The sequence below is a fragment of the Mytilus trossulus genome, unplaced genomic scaffold, assembly GCF_036588685.1.
Source record: "Mytilus trossulus isolate FHL-02 unplaced genomic scaffold, PNRI_Mtr1.1.1.hap1 h1tg000215l__unscaffolded, whole genome shotgun sequence".
In the NCBI taxonomy this organism is placed as follows: Eukaryota; Metazoa; Mollusca; class Bivalvia; order Mytilida; family Mytilidae; genus Mytilus; species Mytilus trossulus.
The window spans coordinates 331720-358834 of record NW_026963312.1 but is presented as its reverse complement, the minus strand read 5'-3'; the positions used below and the strand labels follow the sequence as shown (position 1 = coordinate 358834).

The 27115-nt window shown below is 30.1% G+C and overlaps 1 protein-coding gene across 8 annotated transcripts in view; it reads left to right on the top strand.

The window, feature by feature from the left end:
* LOC134701112 (ATP-dependent 6-phosphofructokinase-like) overlaps positions 1-27115 on the top strand; it is a 63045-nt gene that overhangs the window by 21323 nt on the left and 14607 nt on the right. For 3 of the 8 annotated variants that reach the window (XM_063562252.1, XM_063562250.1, XM_063562251.1), the window contains exons 5-16: positions 180-390; positions 1695-1803; positions 2908-3003; positions 6785-6877; positions 7714-7839; positions 10400-10464; positions 11452-11542; positions 12380-12526; positions 16038-16061; positions 20131-20201; positions 21089-21179; positions 22858-23010. In XM_063562252.1, coding sequence (XP_063418322.1) covers positions 180-390; positions 1695-1803; positions 2908-3003; positions 6785-6877; positions 7714-7839; positions 10400-10464; positions 11452-11542; positions 12380-12526; positions 16038-16061; positions 20131-20201; positions 21089-21179; positions 22858-23010 — 1277 coding nt within the window. Of the gene's footprint in view, positions 1-179; positions 391-1694; positions 1804-2907; positions 3004-6784; positions 6878-7713; positions 7840-10399; positions 10465-11451; positions 11543-12379; positions 12527-13494; positions 13507-16037; positions 16062-17261; positions 17283-17918; positions 17940-20130; positions 20202-21088; positions 21180-22857; positions 23011-27115 lie in introns of all 8 variants that reach the window. The other 5 variants (XM_063562257.1, XM_063562256.1, XM_063562254.1 and 2 more) reach the window with 4 other exon arrangements.

Genomic DNA, 27115 nt, shown 5'->3' with positions numbered 1-27115 from the left:
CTGACCCAATGTTAGACAGTGTCAGTCTGGCGGACTGTAAGTCTGTATATAAATTATGTGGTCTATATCAGTGACAACATAATGTCTCTCCTTAAAATAAAATTTTTAAGCTTTGAAAATCTTCAGCTGTTATAAGACTTTCAATATTTAAAAAACTTAATAATTTCTTTTTTATATAGGGAAAATAACAGATGAACAAAGAAGAAATTGCAGTCACATAAACATAGTTGGAATGGTTGGATCTATTGATAATGATTTCTGTGGCACAGACATGACCATCGGGACAGACTCAGCACTGCACAGAATCATAGAATCAGTTGATTCTATTTCAACCACTGCATCAAGCCATCAAAGAGCTTTTGTATTAGAAGTTATGGGTAGGCACTGTGGGTATGTGGCATTTTGTCTTTATAAAAGGATACTGTGGATTAAACATTATTCGTTGGATACCAATTTTCCACGAAAAAACAGAAGTTTTCCTCAATCCACATAAATTGATACCCACGAAAATAAATGAATCCACAGTAAGTAATGATAGCAAATAATTGCCTCTAGACGTCCAAGCTACAACATCATTATACTCCCTCTCTTATGGAGGATACAATTTTACCTCTCAGTCTTCATGATAAACTTTTAAAAATAGAGGCCAGAAGCTGAATTTTACGAACATTTCAGTTAGATTCTGCAGAGAGTATTTTTACAAGCCTGGGTTGGTTAGCCTGTGGTTGAGTGCTAAGACTGGCCTCTGTCTGTTTGTCCGTCCTTTGGTGGGGTTTCCTCCATGTGCTCACTCTGTCCCATGAAATATTGGTTCATTTTTGATAGGAACTAAAAATCAGAGCTTTCTGAAATTTGGCTTCAAACTTCATATGAGCATGTTATTTTAAACAATGCATTTCACATCTATCTCTTATCAACTTCTGAATAACTGAATACAGTCAAACCTGTATTAAGCAGTCATTTATGGGTAGTATCAAAAGTGACCACTCAAGAGAGGTGACCTTTTAATTAAAGTTCTTAAAAAACATTCCTATTCCAACTTAGCACGTGGCCAGGCCCAGGGAAATTATTTAAGTGTTTTCAATTGGTAGAGTTGTCGTTTGTGCAAGCAGACAAATAAAAATGCAGATTCCAGCACTCTAAATTTGAAGAAAACATTTAAAATAGTTAATACTTGTTGAAAAATAAGTCCATGATATGGTTTTTAATGGAAACTGAAAGGAGTGGAACACGAGAAATTCTCAAATTCACTTCATATTGCGCGATCTCAGTTGCAAACAGGTTCATTTTTTCTTTTTGACCTCGATTATAAGCACATGTATTTTTTTCGTCATGATTATATTTTGATCGTTAAAAACTTGAAAGACTGTTGTTAAAAGTTGAAATGAAGATTTCGTCCAAAAATTAGTTGACTGCTGACCGCTTTAGACAAGTGACCACTGAAAAGAGTAAAATTATATAGAGAAAACGTTTGTGAGGTCTGAAAGTGACGGTTAGAGGCAGGTGACCGCTGAAACAAGGTGACCATTATAGCATTAAAGCAGATTTGACTGTACTTACCATAGATATTCTTACATATAGAAGGGTCATGTATTAAATGGATTTTTTTTGTGACAGACAACAATACAATTTACAAATAGATGACCTTTTTAACTAATTATAGGATATTTGTATATTTTTTGTCATCTCCATAGGTATTTAGCCTTAGTTGCTGCTCTGGCTACGGAAGCTGATTGGGTATTAATTCCAGAGTGTCCTCCAGATCATGGTTGGGAAAAAACACTATGTAAAAAACTGTCAGCTGTAAGTATATGTAAAGTTTTGAAAAAGTAACACATTTGAAAAGTGCTACTGCTGATTCATTATTTTTTTAGGTAGTTTTTGTGGTTTTCATGAGCAAATGTGAACCAAGAATTCAGATGTTCAACAAAATACAAAAATACAAAAATTAATGTTTCTATGAGGGGTTTGTTTTAGCAAATGTGTTTCAGGTTAGGTAAGAAGGATTTGAAATTGATATTTACTCCTTTTCCTGAGAGCATGTTAAAATAGAAGTAAGATTTAATACTAATAAGCCTGAATTCAGAACAATGAGTCTTGATTATGGTGATATGTCTTCTTGGGTTCTGTCCCTTTGCAAGCTATAGCTAGCACATTATAAATCATGATTTTGATCAAGTAATACAATTGGTTATTCATATCACATTAACACATTATTTTTCAGGATATGCATGTGATATTTTACAGCAAATTTTCTTGTTCAAACATAAAGCAGCTATAATTCAATCAGTATTTCATGAGATTGTTCAGAATTTTATTCATATAAAGTCTTTTAAGTTAAAAAATCAGATTTGAAGGTCAATTATTTTAAATTTGCCTTATTAATGATGATTGTGATTAAACCTGAGTGCAGCTGATTTGTGTGAAATTAAAGCATTTTTTAGAAACCCATCTGTACAAGTCAATTTAATTCAGTAAAAAATAGAGAATGATAATGGGAAATGTGTCAAAGAGACAACAACCCGACCAAAGAGCAGAAACAGCCTGTGGCCACCAATTGGTCTTTAGCACAGCAATAAAATCAAGTACCCAGAGGTGGGCTTCAGCTGTTCCCTTAACAATAATGACTATAATGTATTCTATTTTCACTGAAATGGACAGCACAATAAACTCTGAATCATACAAATGAACCTAAATAAAAAAAAACACAAAAAATATTTTTAAAATATTACTGGACAGTTAAGGTAATTTCAGTGTCATATTCTTTTATCAGGATGATGGATGTTTATTGCTATAATAGGGTAAGGGAAATGTTTACTTTCTAATTCATATTCAAAGGGAGACAATAAGAAAGGCAAGATTCTTTGTGAAAAGGTAATATAAATGGTGTATTTTTACAATTTGTAGGAAAGAGAGATGGGCCTGCGCTTGAACATAGTCATCGTGGCAGAAGGTGCAATTGATATTGATGGCAATCCAATAACTGCCAATATGGTTAAAGATGTATGTTAATCATTTTATTCAGCGTTTATAGTCAGAGGTCAAAAGTGTTTCTCCATCTAATATTTTAGCTATATATTTATACAAAAACAATAACGCTTAATGTCAATATTTTTAAACAAATAATGTTTTTCAGTAATGACATGTAATAAAAATATTTCATATTATTAAACCAATAGAAACTACAATTTTTAAATAATTTTTTTATGTTAAACTCCTATGTTAAAAATTTTAATATGAGTTTAACATAAAAAAAATCAAAAATCTGTCCTCAAATTAGTTTTTGAGAATGTTTTTATTTGAAATAATGATTTCTGATAAGTGAAACACTTTTGACCTTAGCCTGTATATTGAAAAAGTGAAATGTAGTCTTTTAAATATGCAGTTAGATAGGTAATTTTAAGTTACTTTTTGTTGTAGTTGTGGCTATAAGATGGTTTTGTACATTATAATACTTAATATGAGATTCTCTTTCAAAGCAAAATGTCTTTTAAAATAAATAGTTTTGAATATTTTAACAATTATGACCAATTTGAATAAAGATATGTTGATTTCAAAGCTAATTGTGCCAAATCACCAGTTTTGCAAGGAAAATATTCCTTAAAATTCCATAAAATGATCAAGTGGAAAAAACTAGGGGTTCTAAAGTGTATTAAAAAAAGGAGGTACAAGATACCAATTCGCCTTTTCAGAATCTAAAGGACAATGGGTAATCTCATTATTCGTACACCAAAATGAAAATAACATTAATTCATTGGTTTAATATCCATTGTTTGGGACTATTTAAACCAATCACAACGTTTTGGTGAACGTTTTTGAAAATATTACCCATAATGCATTAGATTCTGAAAAGGCGAATAGGACAATAGAATACCATACATAAAAAAAAGGGAGAAAAAATACCATGGCCAAAAAATCAAACACCATTCTTCAGAACAGTAGACAGAAAACTAAAAGCCGAACTGCACGAACCCAATCCAAAATTGAGTGATCTAAGGTGTTTTTGAAATTGAAGAAAAGTTGCACATAAATAATGAAATATGAATTTAAAATGCCAGAAATATGCCTTTAAGAAAAACTGCACACAAATAATGAGATATGTATTTAAAATGTCAGTTACAATGTGCCTGGTACTGTCACAATTTAATATCACAAACAGTTCTCAATTTACTGTAAGTTTTGTAATAAACCAACATTAAGTTTTGCTAGTAGATAAAAATGCAAATATACAAGTTTAACAACACAAATAACTTGTCAAATCTTACCATACATATAACATTTGTATAAGTTTCATTATTTCTTATTTTTGCTACACATTTGTAGAAATCTAGTATATTTCAAGCATAACTTAGTGGTGAAAATTGAATTTCAATAGAAAAAAATCAAAAATTTAAAGTTTCAAATTGGTCAAAGCATAACCTAGTGGCGAAAATTGAATTCAATAGAATAAAATCAAAAATTTAAAGTCTTTAGACAACTCAATTTCAAATTGGTCATTAGACAAGATTTTCTTTTAGAAAATGAAAAACAGTCACTTTTCGTTGTGAAATGTGAATTGATGCAACACTTTGGTTTTCAAAAATTTGGCAGTTTTTATGTTTGTATATTAAAAATGTGGTTTAAAGATGACAAAAATTGGAATTCAGAAATTTTCTCATTTTTACAAAATCTTGTGTTAAGGGCTTTAGAAACATTGTGTCAAAATTAAGACTCAAACCATGAATTTAATTTTAACAAAGTTCTATGCAATAGAAATTTTAACTACGAGAAAATTAATGGAGATGTTGTGTTTCTTTTATTGTTATTTTGTCAAATTATTGCTTTGCTAATAATTTTTGTTTATAGACAATCCTGTACATGTTTAAATGTTTCTATGAAAAAACCTCAATGTTTCATCATCACTGTGACAGAGGGTAACCTTGTTATAATTGTTTACTGTACTATGAATACCATTGTATTCACATAGGTCATTGGAATAAACTGTACAACTGACCTGTACATTTTCAATCAACTCACCATTTAGTACTATAGTGGCAAATATGTCAAACTTGTAATTTCTCTTATGTGAATGTTCAGACAAAGTTGGAATATTGGGGGCCTCGGTGGCTGAGTGATCTCAGTAATCCAACTACTGCATCATTAGCCAGTCAACACTGAGGTCATTCATGAGTTTGAATCTGGCATGGGGCAGGTGCACTCTACGCCATCCTTAACTATCTAGGATTGTTAGTTTTCTTACCGAAGGTCGGTTGTCCCCTCCCGGTACTCCGGATTCTTCAACCAAAAAAACTAACCACCACGAAATAGCACAATAGTGTTGAAAGTGGCGTTAAACACCAACCAATCAATCAGTTAGAATATTGGGAATACATTGTATATATGGCAGATTTTACAGTATTGTGTTCTGTCTCCTACTTTCATGTTGCTAACGTGACGGAGACAAAAATGAGTAACGTTAGCGAACTTTGGACATGTCACATGAGCAACAACATCTTTAAAAGTTAAAATGTATGCACACAGTGATGTTTGATATATGCCTGGAGTAATAAAATTGTACAGTCTGGTTTAGAATTTCTAAATATACAGAATGTCATTTTCAGGTGTACTTTATATCAAATGAATACACAAGAAACCAATTCGTAATAGTAACATTAGCAACATCTACTATCATGACATTACGTTTTGTTGCGAATGTTTTTTTGATGGACGGAATACATTTAAGGTCCTCTTGTAACGATATTACATACAACTTACCTTTTTTGCTTCCCCATCATGTGAAGGAACTGACTCCAAATCTATTTCTGCAAAGGGCGATATCATAACTCCTATACAGGAGAGTTACAGATCTAAATATATGTTGCTCACGTGACACTGATTTGGACGGAAACCTCGAGCAGTAACGTTCGCAAAAAATAAAACAGCCAATGATATTGATTCCTCAAGTCCTTTGACCCCCTTGCGTCATCCAAATTTAATATGATTGCTATTTTCAATTATTTATAAAACCCGGGATAAAAATAACTACAATGGACTGTCTGAGAACCAACAAGAAAATTGCGATTGTGACATACCACAATGGACGGAAAAGACGTGACGTTAGCAACAATATAATTAAATTACCTTTTTTAGCCTTTACCAATAAAAATCTGCCTTAAAGTTATGATTAAAACACAAAAGAAGACTTTTTATTAAAATATAAGTCCATGTTATTAGGCTCCACTTATAAATAATACTTCAAAATTCCACTCCAAATAAGCTGGATGTCAGTAAAGTAGGTCATGATGTCTATTCCATGTCCAATATTTTGAAATTGAAAACCCTCTAATTCTAACAAAAAACACAAACACAGAGTAATTTTAATTTTTATTTACTCAGAAAGACACATTTTATTCAATAACATAATGCATTACTCCAATACACAATCTGTTTCACAGTTTCAGCAATTGCTTTTTTGATGGATACAAAAAAACAATAATTCCTTCTTATTGTAAAATCTGCCATATGGCAGTGAAATCGGCTGATAAGGCCTAAAGGTGACAAACAGGTCTGTGAAAAGTTGGTTTACAGTATTCATGGTATATATCATTATTTAGGGAACGAATCTGAAAGTTATTAATATTTTTCAAATTCTTATGAAAATTATAAATTGATTTTTGATACATCAGGGTATGAATATAGCACAAACTTGGTGAGGTACATGTAAATCAGTATGAAGCCTTAAGCTTGCAATCATATTTAAGTTATTACCTTCTTTAAAATAAATGTTATAATTTCTCTCTTGCAGCTAATCACAAATGAGTTGAAGTATGATACAAGAGTTACTGTTCTCGGCCATGTACAACGAGGAGGAAAACCAACAGCTTTTGACAGAATTCTGGTTTGTACATGAAAAGTTTGCGTAATTTACTATGTGATTTATACAGCTTATATATTTGATTTGTGAAAAAGTATTTACGTTAATTATGAAATCTATAATATCTTGCAAGTGTCATCTTTCTTGGGAGTTTAATGAAATACATGTTAGAGGTTAACTTCACAATTGTGTCAGACAAGTTTGAAAATTGATGCTGATGGAGATATTTTGCCGTAAGTAATTAATGTAAATATTAAAAAAAATTACATTGTTGGCACTCTGACATCTTCATTTTTTTTACTGTATTCTCCTTTTGATAATGTTTTACCAAAAACCAAAAAAATGAAAGAAAGAAAAATGGAAAGGGTGTTATTTACTGTTGTTAAAGGCTTTTGAGTTTGTTAGTGGTATGACCCAAATAACCCTTTTTGCAAGTTAATATTGAATGTTGTCACAGGTGATATTTAGGAGATGGCCTATGTAAATTGAAGGTTTTACTGTCTTGATTGCGTTGACCAAAAAATGTGATGGGGAGCTAGATAGATAGATTTTTACAACAGAAAAAACAAAGTTTTAGTAGCCCATACTTAAAAAATATACAGTTATCTCCAATCTAATGCAAATTAAACAATTTTATAAATGGAAAATTCAATGAAACCTTGTTCTTGTGTTTGGAACTAAGGCAGTCTGACTTCTAAGCTTCTCTTACGACATCAAAGGTAAAAGCTTCAGTATGAAATAAATTTAACAATGGAAAGATTTTCATATAAATAAGTTGTCATCCAATCAAACTCTTTGCTACAACAAATTGCATAAAAATGTTTATTCTCGCAATTTTAAAAAAATTCAATATTTTTCAGGGAGCCAGAATGGGTGCTGAGGCTGTACTAGCCCTGATGGATGCCAAACCTGATACACCAGCATGTGTTGTGTCTTTAGATGGTAACCAGACAGTTAGAGTTCCTTTATTGGAATGTGTTGAAAGGGTAAGCCAATCTTCATCTACAAAACTTTAGATGCTGCCATTTTGAATGCTTGATATGAAAAACAAGGTGGTTTTGATTAGTTATACCCCCACTTAAAAGGAGGGAATATACTGGTTTTTGTCTGTCAGTTCTTCCATTCAAGTTTCTTTCTGTCCATCTGTCAAATTTTGGTCACATTTTCTCAGAAACCGGTGTTAACTTTTACAAAAATCTTCTCTGAAACTACTGGGCCAAATTTAACCAAACTTGGCCACAATCATCTTTGGGGTATCTAGTTTAAAAATTGTGTCCGGTGACCCAGCCAACCAACCAAGATGGCCACCATGGCTAAAAATAGAACATAGGGGGAAAATGCGTTTTTTGGCTTATAACTCAAAAACCAAAGGATTTAGAGCAAATCTGACAAGGGGTAAAATTGTTTATCAGGTTAAGATCTATCTGCCCTGAAATTTTTAGAAGAATCCGACATTCCGTTGTTAGGTTGCTGCCCCTGAATTTGTAATTTTAAGGAATTTTTGCTGTTTTTGGTTATGATCTTGAATATTATTATAGATAGAGATAAACTGTAAACAGCAGTAATGTTCAGCAAAGTAAGATCTACAAATAAGTCAACATGACCAAAATGGTCAGTTGACCACTTTAGTAGTTGTTGCCCTTTATAGTCAATTTTTTAACCATTTTTCGTAAATCTTAGTAATCTTTTAGAAAAATCTTCTTCTCTGAAACTATGTGGCCAAATTAATTGAAACTTGGCCACAATCATCTTTGGGGTATCTAGTTTAAAAATTGTGTCAGGTGACCTGGCCAACCAACCAAGATGGCCGCCATGGCTAAAAATAGAACATAGGGATAAAATGCAGTTTTTGGCTTATAACTCAAAAACCAAAGCATTAAGAGCAAATCTGACTGGAAGTAAAATTGTTGATCAGGTCAAGATCTATCTGCTCTGGAATTTTCAGATGAATTGAATCATCAGTTGTTAGGTTGCTGCCCCTGAATTGGTAATTTTGAGGAAATTTTGCTGTTTTTTTGTTATTATCTTGAATATTGTTATAGATAGAGATAAACTGTAAACAGCCATTATGTACAGCAAAGTAAGAACTAAAAATTAGTCAACATGACCAAAATAGTCAAATGACCCCCTAAGGAGTTATTGCCCTTCATAGTTAATTTTTAACAATTTTCACAAAATTGTAGATTTTCACTAACATTTTCCACAGAAACTACTGTTATAGAAAGAGATAATTGTAAGCAGCAAAAATGTTTAGTAAAGTAAGATCTACAAACACATCACCATCACCAAAACACAATTTTGTCATGAATCCATCTGTGTACAATGTTTAATATTAACATAGACCAAGGTGAGCGACACCGGCTCTTTAGAGCCTCTAGTTTCTCTAATATTTAAAAAATTAACACCTTTTTTCTCTAATCTTCAAAAAAATAACCCCTCTATTCTCTAATCTTCATTTTTTTTTGCCTGTTATTCTCTAATCTTCATTTTTTAAGGGCATTATTCTTTCATCATTTAACCCCATCCAAACCCTCATACTTTGTGATGCATTTTCAGATTCATGGATCTTGTATTTCTTGTTTTCTGAATTCTGATATACTCTTACATATAATAGTCATGTATGAAATTTTCTTCGCAAACAATTTTGCTTCATCTAAGGAACTACCAAGTTTCTTAAATTTGGAATCAACCTAAATCTTAAAATGCTTCACTGTGACTTTGAGATGAAGAACAGCAATACAAGTGCTGTTTCTTTGCACTTTTTGTGTCTTTTACTGTGCATGTACTGGTTTTGTGTTGTGGATGTAAACCCCATATCCTTAATTTTCTATTTACAGTGTGATGCTTTTAACATCAATCATTCATCAACTTCCTGTTTACTGAATATTTATAGTGCTCTATTTATTATAAGAGAGCAATAGCTTACAATTCAAGTTATTTGTGCAGCTTCGTTTTCAATTGTTCAATTAAAATGGAAAGAAATTGTTATACACAAGTTGTCTCAGTTAAAAAAAAACCAAGTATTTCTTTTGTTGAATGAATCAATGTAAATCCAGGCCTTGCGGTCATACAATTTTCGAGTCAGTTTTTTGCACTCGTACTCGAAAATCAACCAATCAAAATGCTGGATTTCATGTTTCAAGCACGATTTTTGTGCTCCGAGCACTGAGCAAAGTTTTATGACTTCAACCCTAGATGATTGCTGTTGATTTGGGGTCCTAACACTTTTCTTTACCTGATGCTATAAAGTCTGCTAAAGAAAAATACCTACCTATGCTAATTAGTAACAAGTGTATGATGCATGATTTTATAACTATGATTTTTTTCAAAATTATATTTCTTATTATTTTTGAAAATTTTGAAATGTCCGAATTTTATTGGCAATATTGTTCTGAACAGTTTGATCAGTATTAATGAGAAAAATATCAGATCCTTGCCAAATATATACATTATGATTTTCATCAAGTCAATAAATGATACAGGCCCCTGGGAGTCTTTGTTTTTTGTTTTTTATTAAATTGTTAACAATAATTTCTGTAATTTCAGACAAAAAGTGTACAGGAAGCAATGAATAAAAAGAATTTCCAGGAAGCTGTGAGGTTACGAGGAAAGTAAGTTTGATTTGATGATTGAATCTTTGAACAACTTGAGGTAACAGTTTATTATAGATAGAGGTTATGAGGAAAGTAAGTTTGATTTGATGATTGGATCTTTGAACAACTTGCGGTAACAGTTTATTATAGATATATATATATGGATATTAAAATGATCTGTGACTCATTTTGCAAAAAATCTAACGAGAAAAATACTCTTAAGTCATGGAGAGTTCAATACAACTTAGTATCAACAATTGTAATTTTTATGCCCCACCTAGGGGCATTATGTTTCTTCAGTCTGTGTGTCCGTTCGTCCTTCCATTAGTTCGTCCGTCTGTCCCACTTCAGGTCAAAGTATTTGGTCAAGGTAGTTTTTGATGAAGTTGAAGTCCAATCAACTTGAAACTTAGTACACATGAAGTTGGAGTCCAATCAACTTGAAACTTAGTACACATGTTCCATATAAATGATATGATCTTTCTAATTTTAATGCCAAATTAGAGTTTTGACCCCAATTTCACAGTCCACTGATCATAGAAAATGATAGTGCTAGTGGGGCATCCGTTTACTATGGACACATTCTTGTTTTTGTTTGTGAAAAGAGCCATTGATGTTTATTATTTCACATTTTTTAAGACAAGAGAGTGCCTTATAGACTGTGTATGTGTATGCAGAAAGATATTTCAAGTTGAATCGATAGCATTCACTCTTTAACTTCACATTCTCCTTATGGGTAATATAAGTGAAAAAATTATCTCTGAGAGGTGCTACATTTCTTTATTTCAGTCATATAAATGATTATAAAAATAAGAAGATGTGGTATGATTGCTAATGAGACAATTCTAAATGACAAAGAATGTTGACACTTTAATACAAAACAAACCTATAGAAACAATATTTATAATTGAATTCATGAATATTAGAAGGCTCTTTTGTACACAAGAGCCAATTAAGAAGATTTTGGATTTAAGGATGTTAAAGATATTTTATTTTGTATTTTAGGAGTTTCCAAAACAATTTAGCAACATACTTGAGGCTCAGTAAACTTCGGCCACCAAAAGTAATGTGTGATCCCACTGGTCAAGTGTGCTCAGTAAGTTAAAAATAATTATAATTTACTCTAGCAATAAATACAACTTTTTATTTATGTATATTTAACTTACTTCATCTTGATGACATTGAAGTAGAAATAGGAATTTCTTTAATAATTGAATATAAGATAGATTGATTGATTGTAGCTTGTATCTATTTAATATAAAAGAGAGGAGAAAGTTATCAGAGGGACCTTCGCACGTGGACCTTCGAACTCATAAGTCAAAAATATACTGACAAGCAAATAGCCAACAGACAAACAAAATTACCTAAACCACATAAAGAAAATTAAGGCTTAGCAACACAAACCCCACCAAAAACTGGGGGGGGGGGGGGGGGGGATCTCAGGTGCTTTAGAAGTTTAAGCAGATTTTATTTGAAATGTGGCACCTGTAGCCTTGCTCATGTTATTTCAAAACCAACAATAAGTCTACTTTGGTAGGTCACAATCAGGAAAGGGGGGGGGGGGGGGGGGGTGGGGTGTAATGTAGTTACAACATCTATTAAGTAACGTCACCTTAATTGTAGTGTAGATGGGATACAACTCTTCCATCATTTCTTTATTTTCATTCAGGTTGAGTTTTATATTAAGTCAAGCAAGATGATGGCAGATCCTATTAACAACATATCATTGATAGGTTACTGATTGCTTTATCAGCACTGTAACAAAAATATTGTGAAATTCTGTTCTGCCATTTTTATTTCTATTGTCCACGTTCAAATTTGGTCACTTTGACCTTCATTAATAATTTCAATAAAAACTCAAATAAACAAGGAATGAGAGATTAGCTGTTCAACATGTTCAATGGCTCCAATGTATTTATTTTTACTATTTCAGAGTGGTAAAAAGTTAGCAGTTATGAATATTGGAGCCCCAGCTTGTGGTGCCAACGCAGCTGTCAGATCTTTTGTCAGATTTGCTTTGACAAAAGGATACACTGTACTTGGTATCCATGATTCATTTGATGGTCTTCTTTATGGTGATGTAAGTATAGAGGAAACTTTGAGAAGGGAGATAACTTTTTATAACCAATTGCTAAATAGTACAATTTGTATTTAACTATAGCTAGTATTTGTATAGATGTAAGTTGAATACTTTTGTAGTGTTATATACTTTATATTCTGAATAGTATTTTATGTAACAAAAGTCTAGATAGAATTTTGTTTTTATTTATGAAATATCTCTTTATCACAGGAAGTTGAATAAAAGACAACATTACATTTGAAATTTAGTCTTTTTCTACGTTTAAGAAAAAAAGATAGTTTTAAAGCTTGTTGTATAACATGCTATTTTACATTTGAAAAAATAACTTGATTAAAGATTTGTAGAATTTTCATTAAGTAGGCGGTGAATACTAGGTCATAAATACTGATTTTTTTTATTAACTTGTATAAATTTCTTTGAAATTCGTTTGTTGAATATGAGGAAGTGCACAGGGATGAGGGATTTTGCTTAACTTCTCTTGTCCCTCTACTCTACTGTACTCCTTTTTCTCCCTTCTCTGAGTTCTCTTTTCTGTCTTACTTAGATATTAAAAGGAAGATATATAGATGTGGTGTGGTGTGAGTGCCAATGAGACAACTCTCCATCCAAATAACAATTTATAAAAGTAAACCGTTATAGGTCAATGTACTTGTCTTTTTATTCTGTTTTCTAAGCTCTCTTCTCTCTCTTAACCAGATTCTCTTTTTTTTTTATCCCCTTACTATTGGTTGCCTTCTATACCTTTTCTTTCTCTTGCCTATTTTGGCAATTCTCCTTTCAGCTGAAATCGTCTGCTGCCTTCCTCTTAAATTGGGGGAAAACTGTTTGAGTGAAAAGTGTAAGGCTTTTTATGCTTAATTAAACCATATTGAAAAAAAAGTGATAGACTTATAAACCATTTAAAAAATATCAATTCAAGTAAAAAAGAATTAAGGAATTTTCAACTTTTGTTTTTTATATTAATTTAGGCCTTGTGCAAGGTACTTGTATAAGTAATTGGCATGTTTTTTTTGTTTTGTTGGAGGCTTTTTCCAGCTTGGAAAATTTGTGGGTTTGTTTAAGGACCTGCCAACCTGTTCATGCTGTTTAATTTTGAATCTGCTTAGAGCTTAGCTCACTGATAGCTGGGTCCACCTTTAGAAGTCCTGGTATAAAGATAAAAATGAAGTTTATACCCAATTGCATGCACGGGTTTATACAAGGGAAAAGATTCAACTTGAACTAAAATAAGGCGGAAAAAAAAGATGTGAAAATTTGTCTTTCAGAAATTTTAAGTGAAATACAATATTTAACTGTTTTGATGCATGAATTTAACTGCCTGTTTTATGTAAATAATAACCACCCATCAATTAGAATCATTTTATGTGGCATAAGGGAGTATCAAGTATATTTTTGCTTTCCCAAAATGAAATTTGGACAAGTTTCTATTTAAATTTTATGTATAGATTGTAGCAGATTTTTGAAATGATGCAAATTTGAAGCTTTTAACCAATATTGAAGAAAATAATTTTTGTAATGGTCAACTATTTTGTAGAAATTTTTTTTTTCAAAACTTATTCCAGTATAGAAAAGTCCATTGGAAGTACATGGTGGTTTATCATTAAGGGTTCCCATTGGCTGAGGAACTGTTTATTTTAGCTGATTTGTATATACCCATAGTTGAATAGTTGAAATAATACTGTATTTGTTTATTAATTGAGCATTTACTGCACCTGTAACTTCTAATATTTAATTTTATTATTATTTATTAAAATAGCATTTAAATTGTTCTGTTCATGCACCGTGAATTTTTTAGAATGGTTTGAAAATTATTGCTTTGAGTTGCATAGCAACTTTTTGTGCAGGCTGAATGGTTATTTATTCAAGGCATCTCTGAATGCAATTTATTTTATTCGTTCTTTAACTTTTTTCTTGAATTCAGAAGCAACTACAGTGTTAAAAATCATTAGCTGGGAATTTATGGTGTTGGGTATGTGAATATTAAGATTGACAAGGCCTTCCTTATTTTGTGGGACTTATATCCAGTTGATAAATAGGTGTATTAAATCATATACTTTCCTTAATTATAATCTTTCTATATTTGTCTTTCATTCATCTGTTTTATCCTTTCGTCAACAAATTGTTTAGGCACCCTTTTGTAAGAATCTGTCAAAAATCTATTTCCTCTTTGCCCATACGTTAAATTACAATTGATTAGACATAGGTGCATTCCTGCTCCATGTAAACTATATATATGTTAAATTATTTTATTCAAACCCTTTTATTACAAAGAGTGAATTTGTCATTATTTTCAGTTTTAAAACAATTTTTCTTTTTTAATGAAATTTAGAATATCAATGATTGTGCATTGTTTACTGACGTTCCTGTAAAGTTAAGGAGACCAGAAAGTTTTGCAGAGTGAAAATTGTCTTTAACAATTGTCTGTTTCAGAATCTAATGCATCCTGGGTAATATTTTAAAAAGTGCACACCAAAATGTCCTGATTGGTTTAAAACGTTATAAACAATGGAAATTCAACCAATGATGTAACGTTATTTTCACTTTGGGGTACGAACAATGAAATTACCCATGATGCTTAAGATTCTGAAACGGCCAATTCACCAGATGGTTTGTTTTTGCAAAACTTTTACTATAATGACAAATGCAGTAAATTAGGGATGTTTAATGCATTGATATTCAAACACACTTGGCAAATGTTAAAAGAAATAACTAAAATTGTCACCCTTTTTATTTAAAATCATTCACAGAATTTATTCCCTGCAATTTCCTCATAATGTTTGTGTGGTCTTTTGTGAATTTGCTTTCACTATATGTTATAACATACCTTGATTAACAGCTTCATTGATCTAAGAGGCATCACAAAATATCTTATGGGGAAAAAACAAAAAGCACTGGACAGATCTAAAAATTGAGAATCAGGAAACCGTAATCGGGAATCAGGTGGATCTGTATGCATAGCAAACCCATGGCAGTATAATCAGTTTGCTAACTGTACATTTATCTGGCAGAAGCAGAAACCCTAGAAAATATTCAATATTAGGTCAACGTCAGAAAAATATAAACTCTTTTGTATAAGTTGTGAAATTGGGGAAGGGTGAGGTTTTACTGAGCTGTTCCAAAGTTTTGTGCTGAAAACAAAAATGTTCATATTTTTCTGACCTAATATTGTTTTCATACTGCAACTAAATTAAAACATTGATAACTATTTAAATTGTAACACAAATTTCAAACTTATTTCATCCCTTAATGAATCTCGGATTGTGGAAAAAGATACCCATGATGAAATTGACATTGCACAAAATTTAGCTGTGTTACTATATTTAGGAAATAAACACAACTAGTTGCAGTATAAAAATACAGGCTGAACCAGAGTGCTCAGAAACGGTATTAAAGCAGTGCCTACAGATAAAAAAATGAGATATAATTTTACTTCTAAATAATTTGATACTTTTACAGTATATACAATGTTTGTACCAGGCAATAATATTATTTTAATTACAAACTTTTATAGAGTCACCAGAACATTATTGAAATGGTTTGTAATCAATAGATCTCTGTATTTTCTTAACTTAGCTTGAAATGAAATATAGAAAACTGAACATAATTCTCATAAAATATAAAACCATCTGAAAAGATGCTTAAAGATGTGTATTAAGGTGGTACCCAACACTTGCACTAAAATTAATTTGGCTCATTTATTTTTCATAAAATTTCGTTAAAGTACTTACTTTGACCCTTTAACAAAAATATAAAAAAATCAACATTATTTTTGTTTAAACTAACCGTTTTGTCAGAAAAAATACACTGGTTATATATATAGCAGTTTGACAAACATCAATTTTGATCATTGAGAAGCTTAATATTCCTTTTACAACACAATGTAATTAAAATGTTTAGCTGACTTTACAGAGTTATCTCCCTGTAGTGTTAGGTACCACCTTAGTTCCTGTTAAAATGTGTTTATTTGCAATAACTGCTCCTTTGTCCTACTTCAAAAGAGAAACATCTGAAGCATGCATAGAATTAGAAATGCAACTTTCGTGTTCAAAACTACAATTTTTTATTATTGGATTCAATGTATGGAGAATTGTGTCCTGCTTAATGTTAATCATGTTGAGCTAAGTACAATAAGAAAGATTTGCAAAGAGCTAAAAACAGTTTTATTAATAAGTCTTCGTTGTGTTTCTGTTTATAATTGAATTGTGGTGCAAATGCTATAATTTCATCCAATTTTATCAAATCAGATTACAATTTACAATTTACAATTTACAATTTATTTAATATGGTTGAACTGACATTTTTGGTATTAAAAATTGCTGAAATAACATTCTTGCTTTTTTACTATATATTTTACTTTGTGTAGGAAGTAGGAATATATTGAAAAAAAATCAGTGGATAATGATTTTTGATGGGAGGGATGGAAAAGGGCTTAAAAATGGGGAGATTTCACTCCTGGCGAAAGAACCACATGTCTATGGTTTTCAAGGAAAGTCTAATAAATTAAGTCCTGATATCTATGATGTGTTTATCTTATGGTCTTATAGATTTTACAAGATAACTCAAATCCTCAAATTTTTTAGTTTATTGAAAGAGAAAAAACTTTATTTGCTTTCAAATGCTGAAATTGGATGAAAATTACATTTGCTGTTCTAAACAGTAAGAGGGTTTTGTGAAAAAGATTTATTTTATGTCTGGGACGGAAGGTATAATATATTGTCTTGTATTTGAAACATAGATGACACAAATTGTGGATCCGGTAAGGAACTAATATAACTAAACTGCAGTGTTCACCCATGCGTTATTATGATTCAGGTCACACATTTTGATTTTTTTTGGCATCAAAGTCTAAAAATAAAAATAAAAAAAAGTGGATAATTATCCTTATTTATTGAGAAGACAAAAATTATGTGAAGGAGTTTTCGATCTAGCCAAGAAAGAGCTGATAACAAAAGAAATACAAAATTTGTGATATGAATTACCATGTAATCAGAAGGCATATTTTTGAAGAATTATTGCAAAATTATAGAGATCCTCAGTAAAAAATTTGAAAAATGTTTAAATTTGATAATGTCATATTCAAATCTGTTATATGATTATTTGTTATTTTAAATATTTATTTTTATATATGTTATTTTAAAACCTTATGTTTTAGGACTAAAAGGGAAAGAACTAGATATTTCACAATTATTTGATGTCTCGCTTTGTTTAAAATGAAAGGGAAATAACTAGATATTTCACAATTATTTGTTGTCTCCCTTTGTTTATTATTTGTAGATCTCTATAATTCTATGCAATGGTTTAGCTATATGTAGTTTGCTAGTGTCCATTACTTTAGATTGGATTATATTATGGTGCATGTGTAAGTAATTTTGTTTGTTGAATTTTTTATTAGATTTTAAGGGCAGTAGAACCGGTAAGACTTTTCATAACTTCAATCTTCGGCTTTTTAGCGCTTACATTTTTCACACAATTTTCTTGGTTTAGAGTTAGTTTACTATGAAGAATGGCAATATGACTTCCATACTAATGTAATTGTAAATTTCTACACAAGTTTTTCCAAGAATTTTTGTAAGGATAAGTTCAAATAGACCACTTTCAAGTTCATCTGTCACTGCATGGAAAAAACTCGTCAATTATGCGCGCCTTTGTGACGTCATTTACCAGATAGAGGGGGTCGCCTGTATCCCTGCACTATTAATGTTCATCAAGCGTCTTAGTGATCGTCATTGTGCAGGATAAACTAGAAATAATAGGTACTTAATCACAATTCCCTAATGACAGCAGTGCTGATTGTCAATTATGCGAATTCAATTTGCCGCATAATTCGTACAATATAGATCTATACTTTTCCAACCACTCGCTCATCATTGGAATGGAAGTGACGACACACCTAAACGCACGAATGATGTTCACTAAAACCAGAGTTTTTGACGGAAATGCATTGAACTCGAAAGTTGTCTATTAAATCAAATCAAATCAAATTAAAGTTTTATTTATTGTCGATACATAGTTAACAAAGTAACACATTAGCTCTAGTGAGCTTTTAAAAACAACATTATAATAAATTACACATGGAATATAGAATTTTAAATTTAATATTCTTCATAGAAAATGTAAGTTTTAATAGGGTATGATATTGTTGTTGGATATCATTTATGAATATGAATAATTGGCCAAATCAAGTTAATAAAATCAAATAAATTCAAATAATCTAGCTACTTGAGCTTTTTCACTCTTGTTAAGTTTTGGCAAGTTAACAGCTTTCAACTGCTGCAATTCTTCAGAAAAGTCAGATTTATAATATTCAATTTTTAAGACTTCATACTTATTATTTTGATCCTGACTATTATTTTATTAGATATTTTTCTTATTCCACTTTATAGCTGTTGTGCTAATGCATTAATGCATGGATTAATGCCTATCTTGCTAATATTGATATAAAATGTAGTATATATTTCAAGGGAAAGAACTTCCTTTCATATAATTAACAACAGACATGAGTATCCCATTAGTAAAAGAAAAATCTGTATTATTGGGTGTTTTGTGAAAAACTGCTTTGACAAAATTGACAACCTTTCTTTCTCAAAACATGAACATCTTGGAAGAGTCCAGTATTCAAGGTGTTTTAGTTTAAATCATGGGAACTTTTCTCTACTCTTATATATGCTTTTTAAATAGTTTGCCTTTTCAATTTCCATATTAAATATTGAAAAGGCATTTGCAATATATATGGTATATTTTTGACAGGGATATAATACTTTTGTATGTTATTAATTGGAGAGTAAAATAATAAGTGACACAAAAGGTGTTTCTTGTAGTTCAAAATTTTCTCTTTGTAATTTCAAGATCAGATTCAAAGTTATTTAAGGAATGAATGTAATATTTTTTCTGTCTATGAAGAAATAACATAAAAAATGTGGTGCACACTGAATAACGCATGTAGCAGGTTTTTTAACAGTATGCACCAAACTTTTGTGTTATTTCGAATAGACAGAAAAAATGTTACAGTAATTTCTGATAATTTAATTCTAAATTCCATTTTAAACCGTAGAAAGCCATAAAAAAAAGGGTGATGACATCACGGTCACATGACTAGATGACAAGACGTGACACATCCTTAATTAAATTATTATTAAATTAATGATTCAAAACACAAAGGTTCACAACTTAACTGGAATAGATATAATAGATAGAAAATAGAAATCAACTGGAATAGATATAATAGATAGAAAATAGAAATCAACTGGAATAGATATGATAGATAGAAAATAAAAATCAATTTATTGTGATGAAGCTGTATTGATTAGTCCAATCCAAGTCAATTACGATTGGAGTGAACACACAGTGTCGTATAAGAGTTTGAATTCACAACCTCAGAGTTGACAGGATATGGAATTTTGTAGATGAAGTTGATGAACTATTTAGTCCGTGCAGTAGTAAAGTCATTGTATCTAAAATTAATTTAGGTCCTGTATACATTTGTATTCGAAAAAGTCAGTGAATTACAAAAGTTATACATTCTACATCTTTTAAAATTGTGATGTTACCAATTGACCAAAATATATAAGATGTATGAAATGATCTGGACTTATTATTATTTCTAGGTAAAACCGATTGGTTGGACAGATGTACATGGATGGACTTGTCAAGGTGGATCACTGTTAGGAACCAAAAAGTGAGTAAACGCCTGATAACTTAGGTAAAATATATTTAATTAGCTTTTACAACAAAGACTTATCAGTTTCAACTTTGCAGAAGTAATGATGTGGCAGTCATCATTTTTCTCAAGTTAAAGATCAGTGATCAGTTCTTATGAATAAGTTAACATTTTTTAAAGGATTTGTGCCTCAAACAAACCTTTTTTTGCAGCCTTTTATTTTAGCAAACTTTCATTTTTGTTATCTTTTTGAAATTTAGGCCTTTAATAGTCAATTATTAAATTTATTATCTAATGTTAACCCTTTCCTCAATGGAAATATTTTTTTTTTGCATACTAGATTCGCATAGGATTTTTCAATAAAATGCAGAAAATATGCTTTAAATAATGAAAAGGCATTACAAAAAATAGATTTTTATGCCCCACCTACGATAGTAGAGGGGCATTATGTTTTCTGGTCTGTGCCTCCGTTGTCCGTCTGCGTCCGTTCGTCCCGCTTCAGGTTAAAGTTTTTGGTCGAGGTAGTTTTTGATGAAGTTGAAGTCCAATCAATTTGAAACTTAGTACACATGTTCCCCATGATATGATTTTTCTAATTTTAATTCCAAATTAAAGTTCTGACCCCAATTTTCACGGTCCACTGAACACAGAAAATGATAATGCGAGTGGGGCATCCGTGTACTGTGGACACATTCTTGTTCATCAAATAAATTCAAGTCAGATATTCTTGTGAACATCCTTTTCATATTGGATACAAATTTGATTAAGTCTGATGCAGACATTTTGTTGTCTTAGCGTTTCAACTAAGGTATTACACAGTCGTCAAAAGGCGTCATTATGGAGGAAAGGGTTAATTAAAATGAAACTAATTTTATAAAAATATTGATATCTGTTCTTCTTCTTAGATGTACTGCTGCAAGATATGGATTAGACAAAGTTGCCGAAAAATTAAAGGAACATGATATCAGTGGTCTTCTTATCATTGGAGGATTTGAGGTGAGATTAACCAACATACAGTGCTGAATATTTCATGGAGTGGTTTTTAGCTCACCGTTCCGAAGGAACTGTGAGCTTTAGCCATCACTTGGCGTCCGTTGTTGTCATCATTGTCCGTCTGGTGTAAACTATTTCAAACATCTTCTCCTCTGAATCTACTGAACCAATTCCAGCCAAACTTAAGCTGAATGATCTTTAGGATATCAAGAATAAAGTTTGTGTTTTATTTTCTGTTTCGTCAAAAAACACGGCCACCATGGCTAAAAATAGAACACAGGGGTAAAATGCAGTTTTTGGCTTATATTTCAAAAACCAAAGCAGTTAGAGCAAATCTGACATGGGGTGAAAGTGTTCATAAGGTAAAGATCTATCAGCCCTGAAATTTTCAGATGAATCTTATAACCCATTGTTGTGTTGCTGCCACTTAATTGGTAATTTTAAGGAAATTTTGCAGAGTTGGTTATTATCTTGAATAGTATTAATGATAAAGATAAACTGTAAACAGCAAATATGTTCAGCAAAGTTAGATCTACAAATAAGTTTTGTATGACCAAAATTGTCAATTGACCCCTAAAAGAGTTCTTGTCCTTTAAGGACAATTTTACACAATTTGTTTATCATGTTTTCTAACTTTGCAGTTTTTGGTTAATATCTTGAATAGCATTAATGATAAATATAAGTTGTAAATATATTCAGCATAGTAAGATCTACAAATAAGTTTATATGACCAAAATTGTCAATTGACCCCTAAAAGAGTTATTGCCCTTTTAGGACAATTTTACACAATTTGTTTATCATGTTTTCTAACTCTAAACAATCTTTTCCTCTAAAACTACTGAACCAATTCCAAAAACTGCATTTTCAAACACTAATCAATAAACAGTAAACCAAAAAAAAAACCTACGAAGAAATTTGACACTTAAACTCTTAAACGAAAGATAAATTAATAAACAGTTTATTGCACTTAATTATGAACTATTCAAAGTCAGAATTTAAAAAATAATAAGGTTTATTGATTTATATGTTTAATTTGCATATACATCTGGCCATGAATGTAGATGAAAATTATTCAACTAAATATTAATTAGTTCACAGTGGTTGAATGGGTGGGACTGAAATATGCTTGTGACAAAAGACAACTTGGCTGTCTTTATTTAGTCTCCTCTGGGTGTTTTTTTTTATGAGACAGCACTAAAAATTTACCTAAGTAACCATCATATTTCTTGTCAATCTTTAACTACATCCCATCAAAAAAAATTGTTGAAATCCTTGTTATTTCTTGTAAGCTGTTGACAGGGAAAAAAATTTCACTTTACCAAATGTATGAAAATTTAAAGATTACTTATTTTTTTTTGCTTAAATAGGACTCAGAAATTTAATAACTTACTAGTATACATAGAAATGCCTTCTTTCTTACTCTTAAATACAAGTCTTTCATTTACCTATCTTTCAATTTGATAAATTAAATACTGTAAATTCAGAAATTATAGCATGCATTTTTTATTGTGATTTTGTCATTTTAGCCTTAAATGCCATTTTATTTTTTACGAATTTGCGAAAAATCCTGTTCATATAAAATATTTCAAAATGCGAGTTTAAATTATTGCGTTTACAAACTCTGCTGCATTTTTCGCAATAATTTCGGAATTTACTGTATACAGTCTGATAACTTTTACAGGCCTACCACAGTGCCCTTCAGATGGCAGAGGCTAGATCAAAGTATGATGCTTTCTGTATACCAATGGTGGTTATTCCTTGTACTATCAGCAACAATGTACCAGGGACAGATTTCAGTCTGGGGGCTGATACAGCATTAAATGAAATAGCAGATGTAAGTATTAAAATGCTGAGGATAGACTACAGTTAGGGAAGGGGGTGGGGTCTGAGGCCTGCTACAGTATTAAATGAAATACTGTGGATTCATTTATTTTTCGTGGATACCAACTTTCGTGGTTTGGGGAAAACTTGCATATTCTTGGATATTTAATTTTGTGATTGTGGAAAAGTCTGTATTCATTCCTTTAGAAAATGTATTATTCTTTGAACATCTGAATTCATGCTTCTCTCGTACCCACGAAATTCACAAAAATTTGTATCCAACAAATATTAATGAATCCACAGTAGCTATTTTAATTAACTAATTTATAAGGGACATTCTTCAGAAGATATAAAAGGAAAAAAAAGCAGACAATAGTATTAAACAGCATATATTGAGTACAGTCTTCTTTTTTTGGTTTCAATATAGCATGTTATCTGACAATTGTAGCAGATGTAGCAGACATTGAAGTCTATGGGCTATTGAATATTTAATCATAAAGCTGATGTCTTGAAAACATGGAAATTGTAGTGCTGCAGTTATTTCTGCTTATTTGATGACCTTGTAAAATGAATGAAAATATCCCTTAACACAAAGGGTTTGTTAAAAGCAATAATATTGATGAGACAAATGAGCTTTTCCCTGATACACAAAGAAAATTTTTGGGCATTGAAATTGTATTTTTTAAGTTAACAGAAAAGGAGATTTCAGTCAGCATGCAAAATAGAGTCACACGAATAATTGGTCCGATTAGAAAGTATCATCTGACCAAACTCGGTTTCTTCTCATATTTGAACCTTACATTTTGACAGGTGCTTCTTTATTTTGAAATTGTAGATCTTTGATAGATTATTATGATTTTCTAGATCTGTGATAGATTATTATGATTTTCTAGATCTGTGATAGATTATTTTGATTTTCTAGATCTGTGATAGATTATTATGATTTTCTAGATCTGTGATAGATTATTATGATTTTCTAGATCTGTGATAGATTATTATGATTTTCTAGATCTGTGATAGATTATTATGATTTTCTAGATCTGTGATAGATTATTTTGATTTTCTAGATCTGTGATAAATTATTATGATTTTCTAGATCTGTGATAGATTATTATGATTTTTCTAGATCTGTGATAAATTATTATGATTTTCTAGATCTGTGATAGATTATTATGATTTTTCTAGATCTGTGATAGATTATTATGATTTTCTAGATCTGTGATAAATTATTATGATTTTCTAGATCTGTGATAGATTATTTTGATTTTCTAGATCTGTGATAAATTATTATGATTTTCTAGATCTGTGAAAGATAATTATGATTTTCTAGATCTGTGATAGATTATTATGATTTTCTAGATCTGTGATAGATTATTTTGATTTTCTAGATCTGTGATAAATTATTATGATTTTCTAGATCTGTGATAGATTATTATGATTTTTCTAGATCTGTGATAGATTATTATGATTTTCTAGATCTGTGATAGATTATTATGATTTTTCTAGATCTGTGATAAATTATTATGATTTTCTAGATCTGTGATAGATTATTATGATTTTCTAGATCTGTGATAGATTATTATGATTTTCTAGATCTGTGATAGATTATTTTGATTTTCTAGATCTGTGATAGATTATTATGATTTTCTAGATCTGTCATAGATTATTTTGATTTTCTAGATCTGTGATAGATTATTATGATTTTTCTAGATCTGTGATAGATTATTATGATTTTCTAGATCTGTGATAAATTATTTTGATTTTCTAGATCTGTGATAAATTATTATGATTTTCTAGATCTGTGATACATTATTATGATTTTTCTAGATCTGTGATACATTATTATGATTTTTCTAGATCTGTGATAGATTATTATGATTTTCTAGATCTGTGATAGATTATTATGATTTTCTAGATTTGTGATAGATTATTATGATTTTCTAGATCTGTGATAGATTATTATGATTTTTCTAGATCTGTGATAAATTATTTTGATTTTCTAGATCTGTGATAGATTATTATGATTTTCTAGATCTGTGATAGATTATTATGATTTTTCTAGATCTGTGATAAATTATTATGATTTTCTAGATCTGTGATAGATTATTATGATTTTCTAGATCTGTGATAGATTATTATGATTTTCTAGATTTGTGATAGATTATTATGATTTTTCTAGATCTGTGATAGATTATTTTGATTTTCTAGATCTGTGATAGATTATTATGATTTTCTAGATTTGTGATAGATTATTATGATTTTTCTAGATCTGTGATAGATTATTATGATTTTCTAGATCTGTGATAGATTATTATGATTTTTCTAGATCTGTGATAAATTATTATGATTTTCTAGATCTGTGATAGATTATTATGATTTTCTAGATCTGTGATAGATTATTATGATTTTCTAGATTTGTGATAGATTATTATGATTTTTCTAGATCTGTGGTAGATTATTTTGATTTTCTAGATCTGTGATAGATTATTATGATTTTCTAGATTTGTGATAGATTATTATGATTTTTCTAGATCTGTGATAGATTATTATGATTTTCTAGATATGTGATAGATTATTATGATTTTCTAGATTTGTGATAGATTATTATGATTTTTCTAGATCTGTGATAGATTATTTTGATTTTCTAGATCTGTGATAGATTATTATGATTTTCTAGATCTGTGATAGATTATTTTGATTTTCTAGATCTGTGATAGATTATTATGATTTTTCTAGATCTGTGATAGATTATTATGATTTTCTAGATCTATGATAGATTATTTTGATTTTCTAGATTTGTGATAGATTATTATGATTTTCTAGATCTGTGATAGATTATTTTGATTTTCTAGATCTGTGATAGATTATTTTGATTTTCTAGATTTGTGATAGATTATTTTGATTTTCTAAGATTTGTGATAGATTATTTTGATTTTCTAGATCTGTGATAGATTATTATGATTTTTCTAGATCTGTGATAAATTATTATGATTTTCTAGATCTGTGATAGATTATTATGATTTTCTAGATCTGTGATAGATTATTATGATTTTCTAGATTTGTGATAGATTATGATTTGTGATAGATTATTATGATTTTTCTAGATCTGTGATAGATTATTTGGATTTTCTAGATTTGTGATAGATTATTTGGATTTTCTAGATCTGTGATAGATTATTATGATTTTTCTAGATCTGTGATAGATTATTATGATTTTCTAGATCTGTGATAGATTATTTTGATTTTCTAGATTTGTGATAGATTATTATGATTTTCTAGATCTGTGATAGATTATTTTGATTTTCTAGATCTGTGATAGATTATTTTGATTTTCTAGATTTGTGATAGATTATTTTGATTTTCTAGATCTGTGATAGATTATTATGATTTTTCTAGATCTGTGATAAATTATTATGATTTTGTAGATCTGTGATAGATTATTATGATTTTCTAGATCTGTGATAGATTATTATGATTTTCTAGATTTGTGATAGATTATTATGATTTTTCTAGATCTGTGATAGATTATTTTGATTTTCTAGATCTGTGATAGATTATTATGATTTTCTAGATTTGTGATAGATTATTATGATTTTTCTAGATCTGTGATAGATTATTATGATTTTCTAGATCTGTGATAGATTATTATGATTTTTCTAGATCTGTGATAAATTATTATGATTTTCTAGATCTGTGATAGATTATTATGATTTTCTAGATCTGTGATAGATTATTATGATTTTCTAGATTTGTGATACATTATGATTTGTGATAGATTATTATGATTTTTCTAGATCTGTGATAGATTATTATGATTTTCTAGATCTGTGATAGATTATTATGATTTTCTAGATTTGTGATAGATTATTATGATTTTTCTAGATCTGTGATAGATTATTTTGATTTTCTAGATCTGTGATAGATTATTATGATTTTCTAGATCTGTGATAGATTATTTTGATTTTCTAGATCTGTGATAGATTATTATGATTTTTCTAGATCTGTGATAGATTATTATGATTTTCTAGATCTGTGATAGATTATTTTGATTTTCTAGATTTGTGATAGATTATTATGATTTTCTAGATCTGTGATAGATTATTTTGATTTTCTAGATC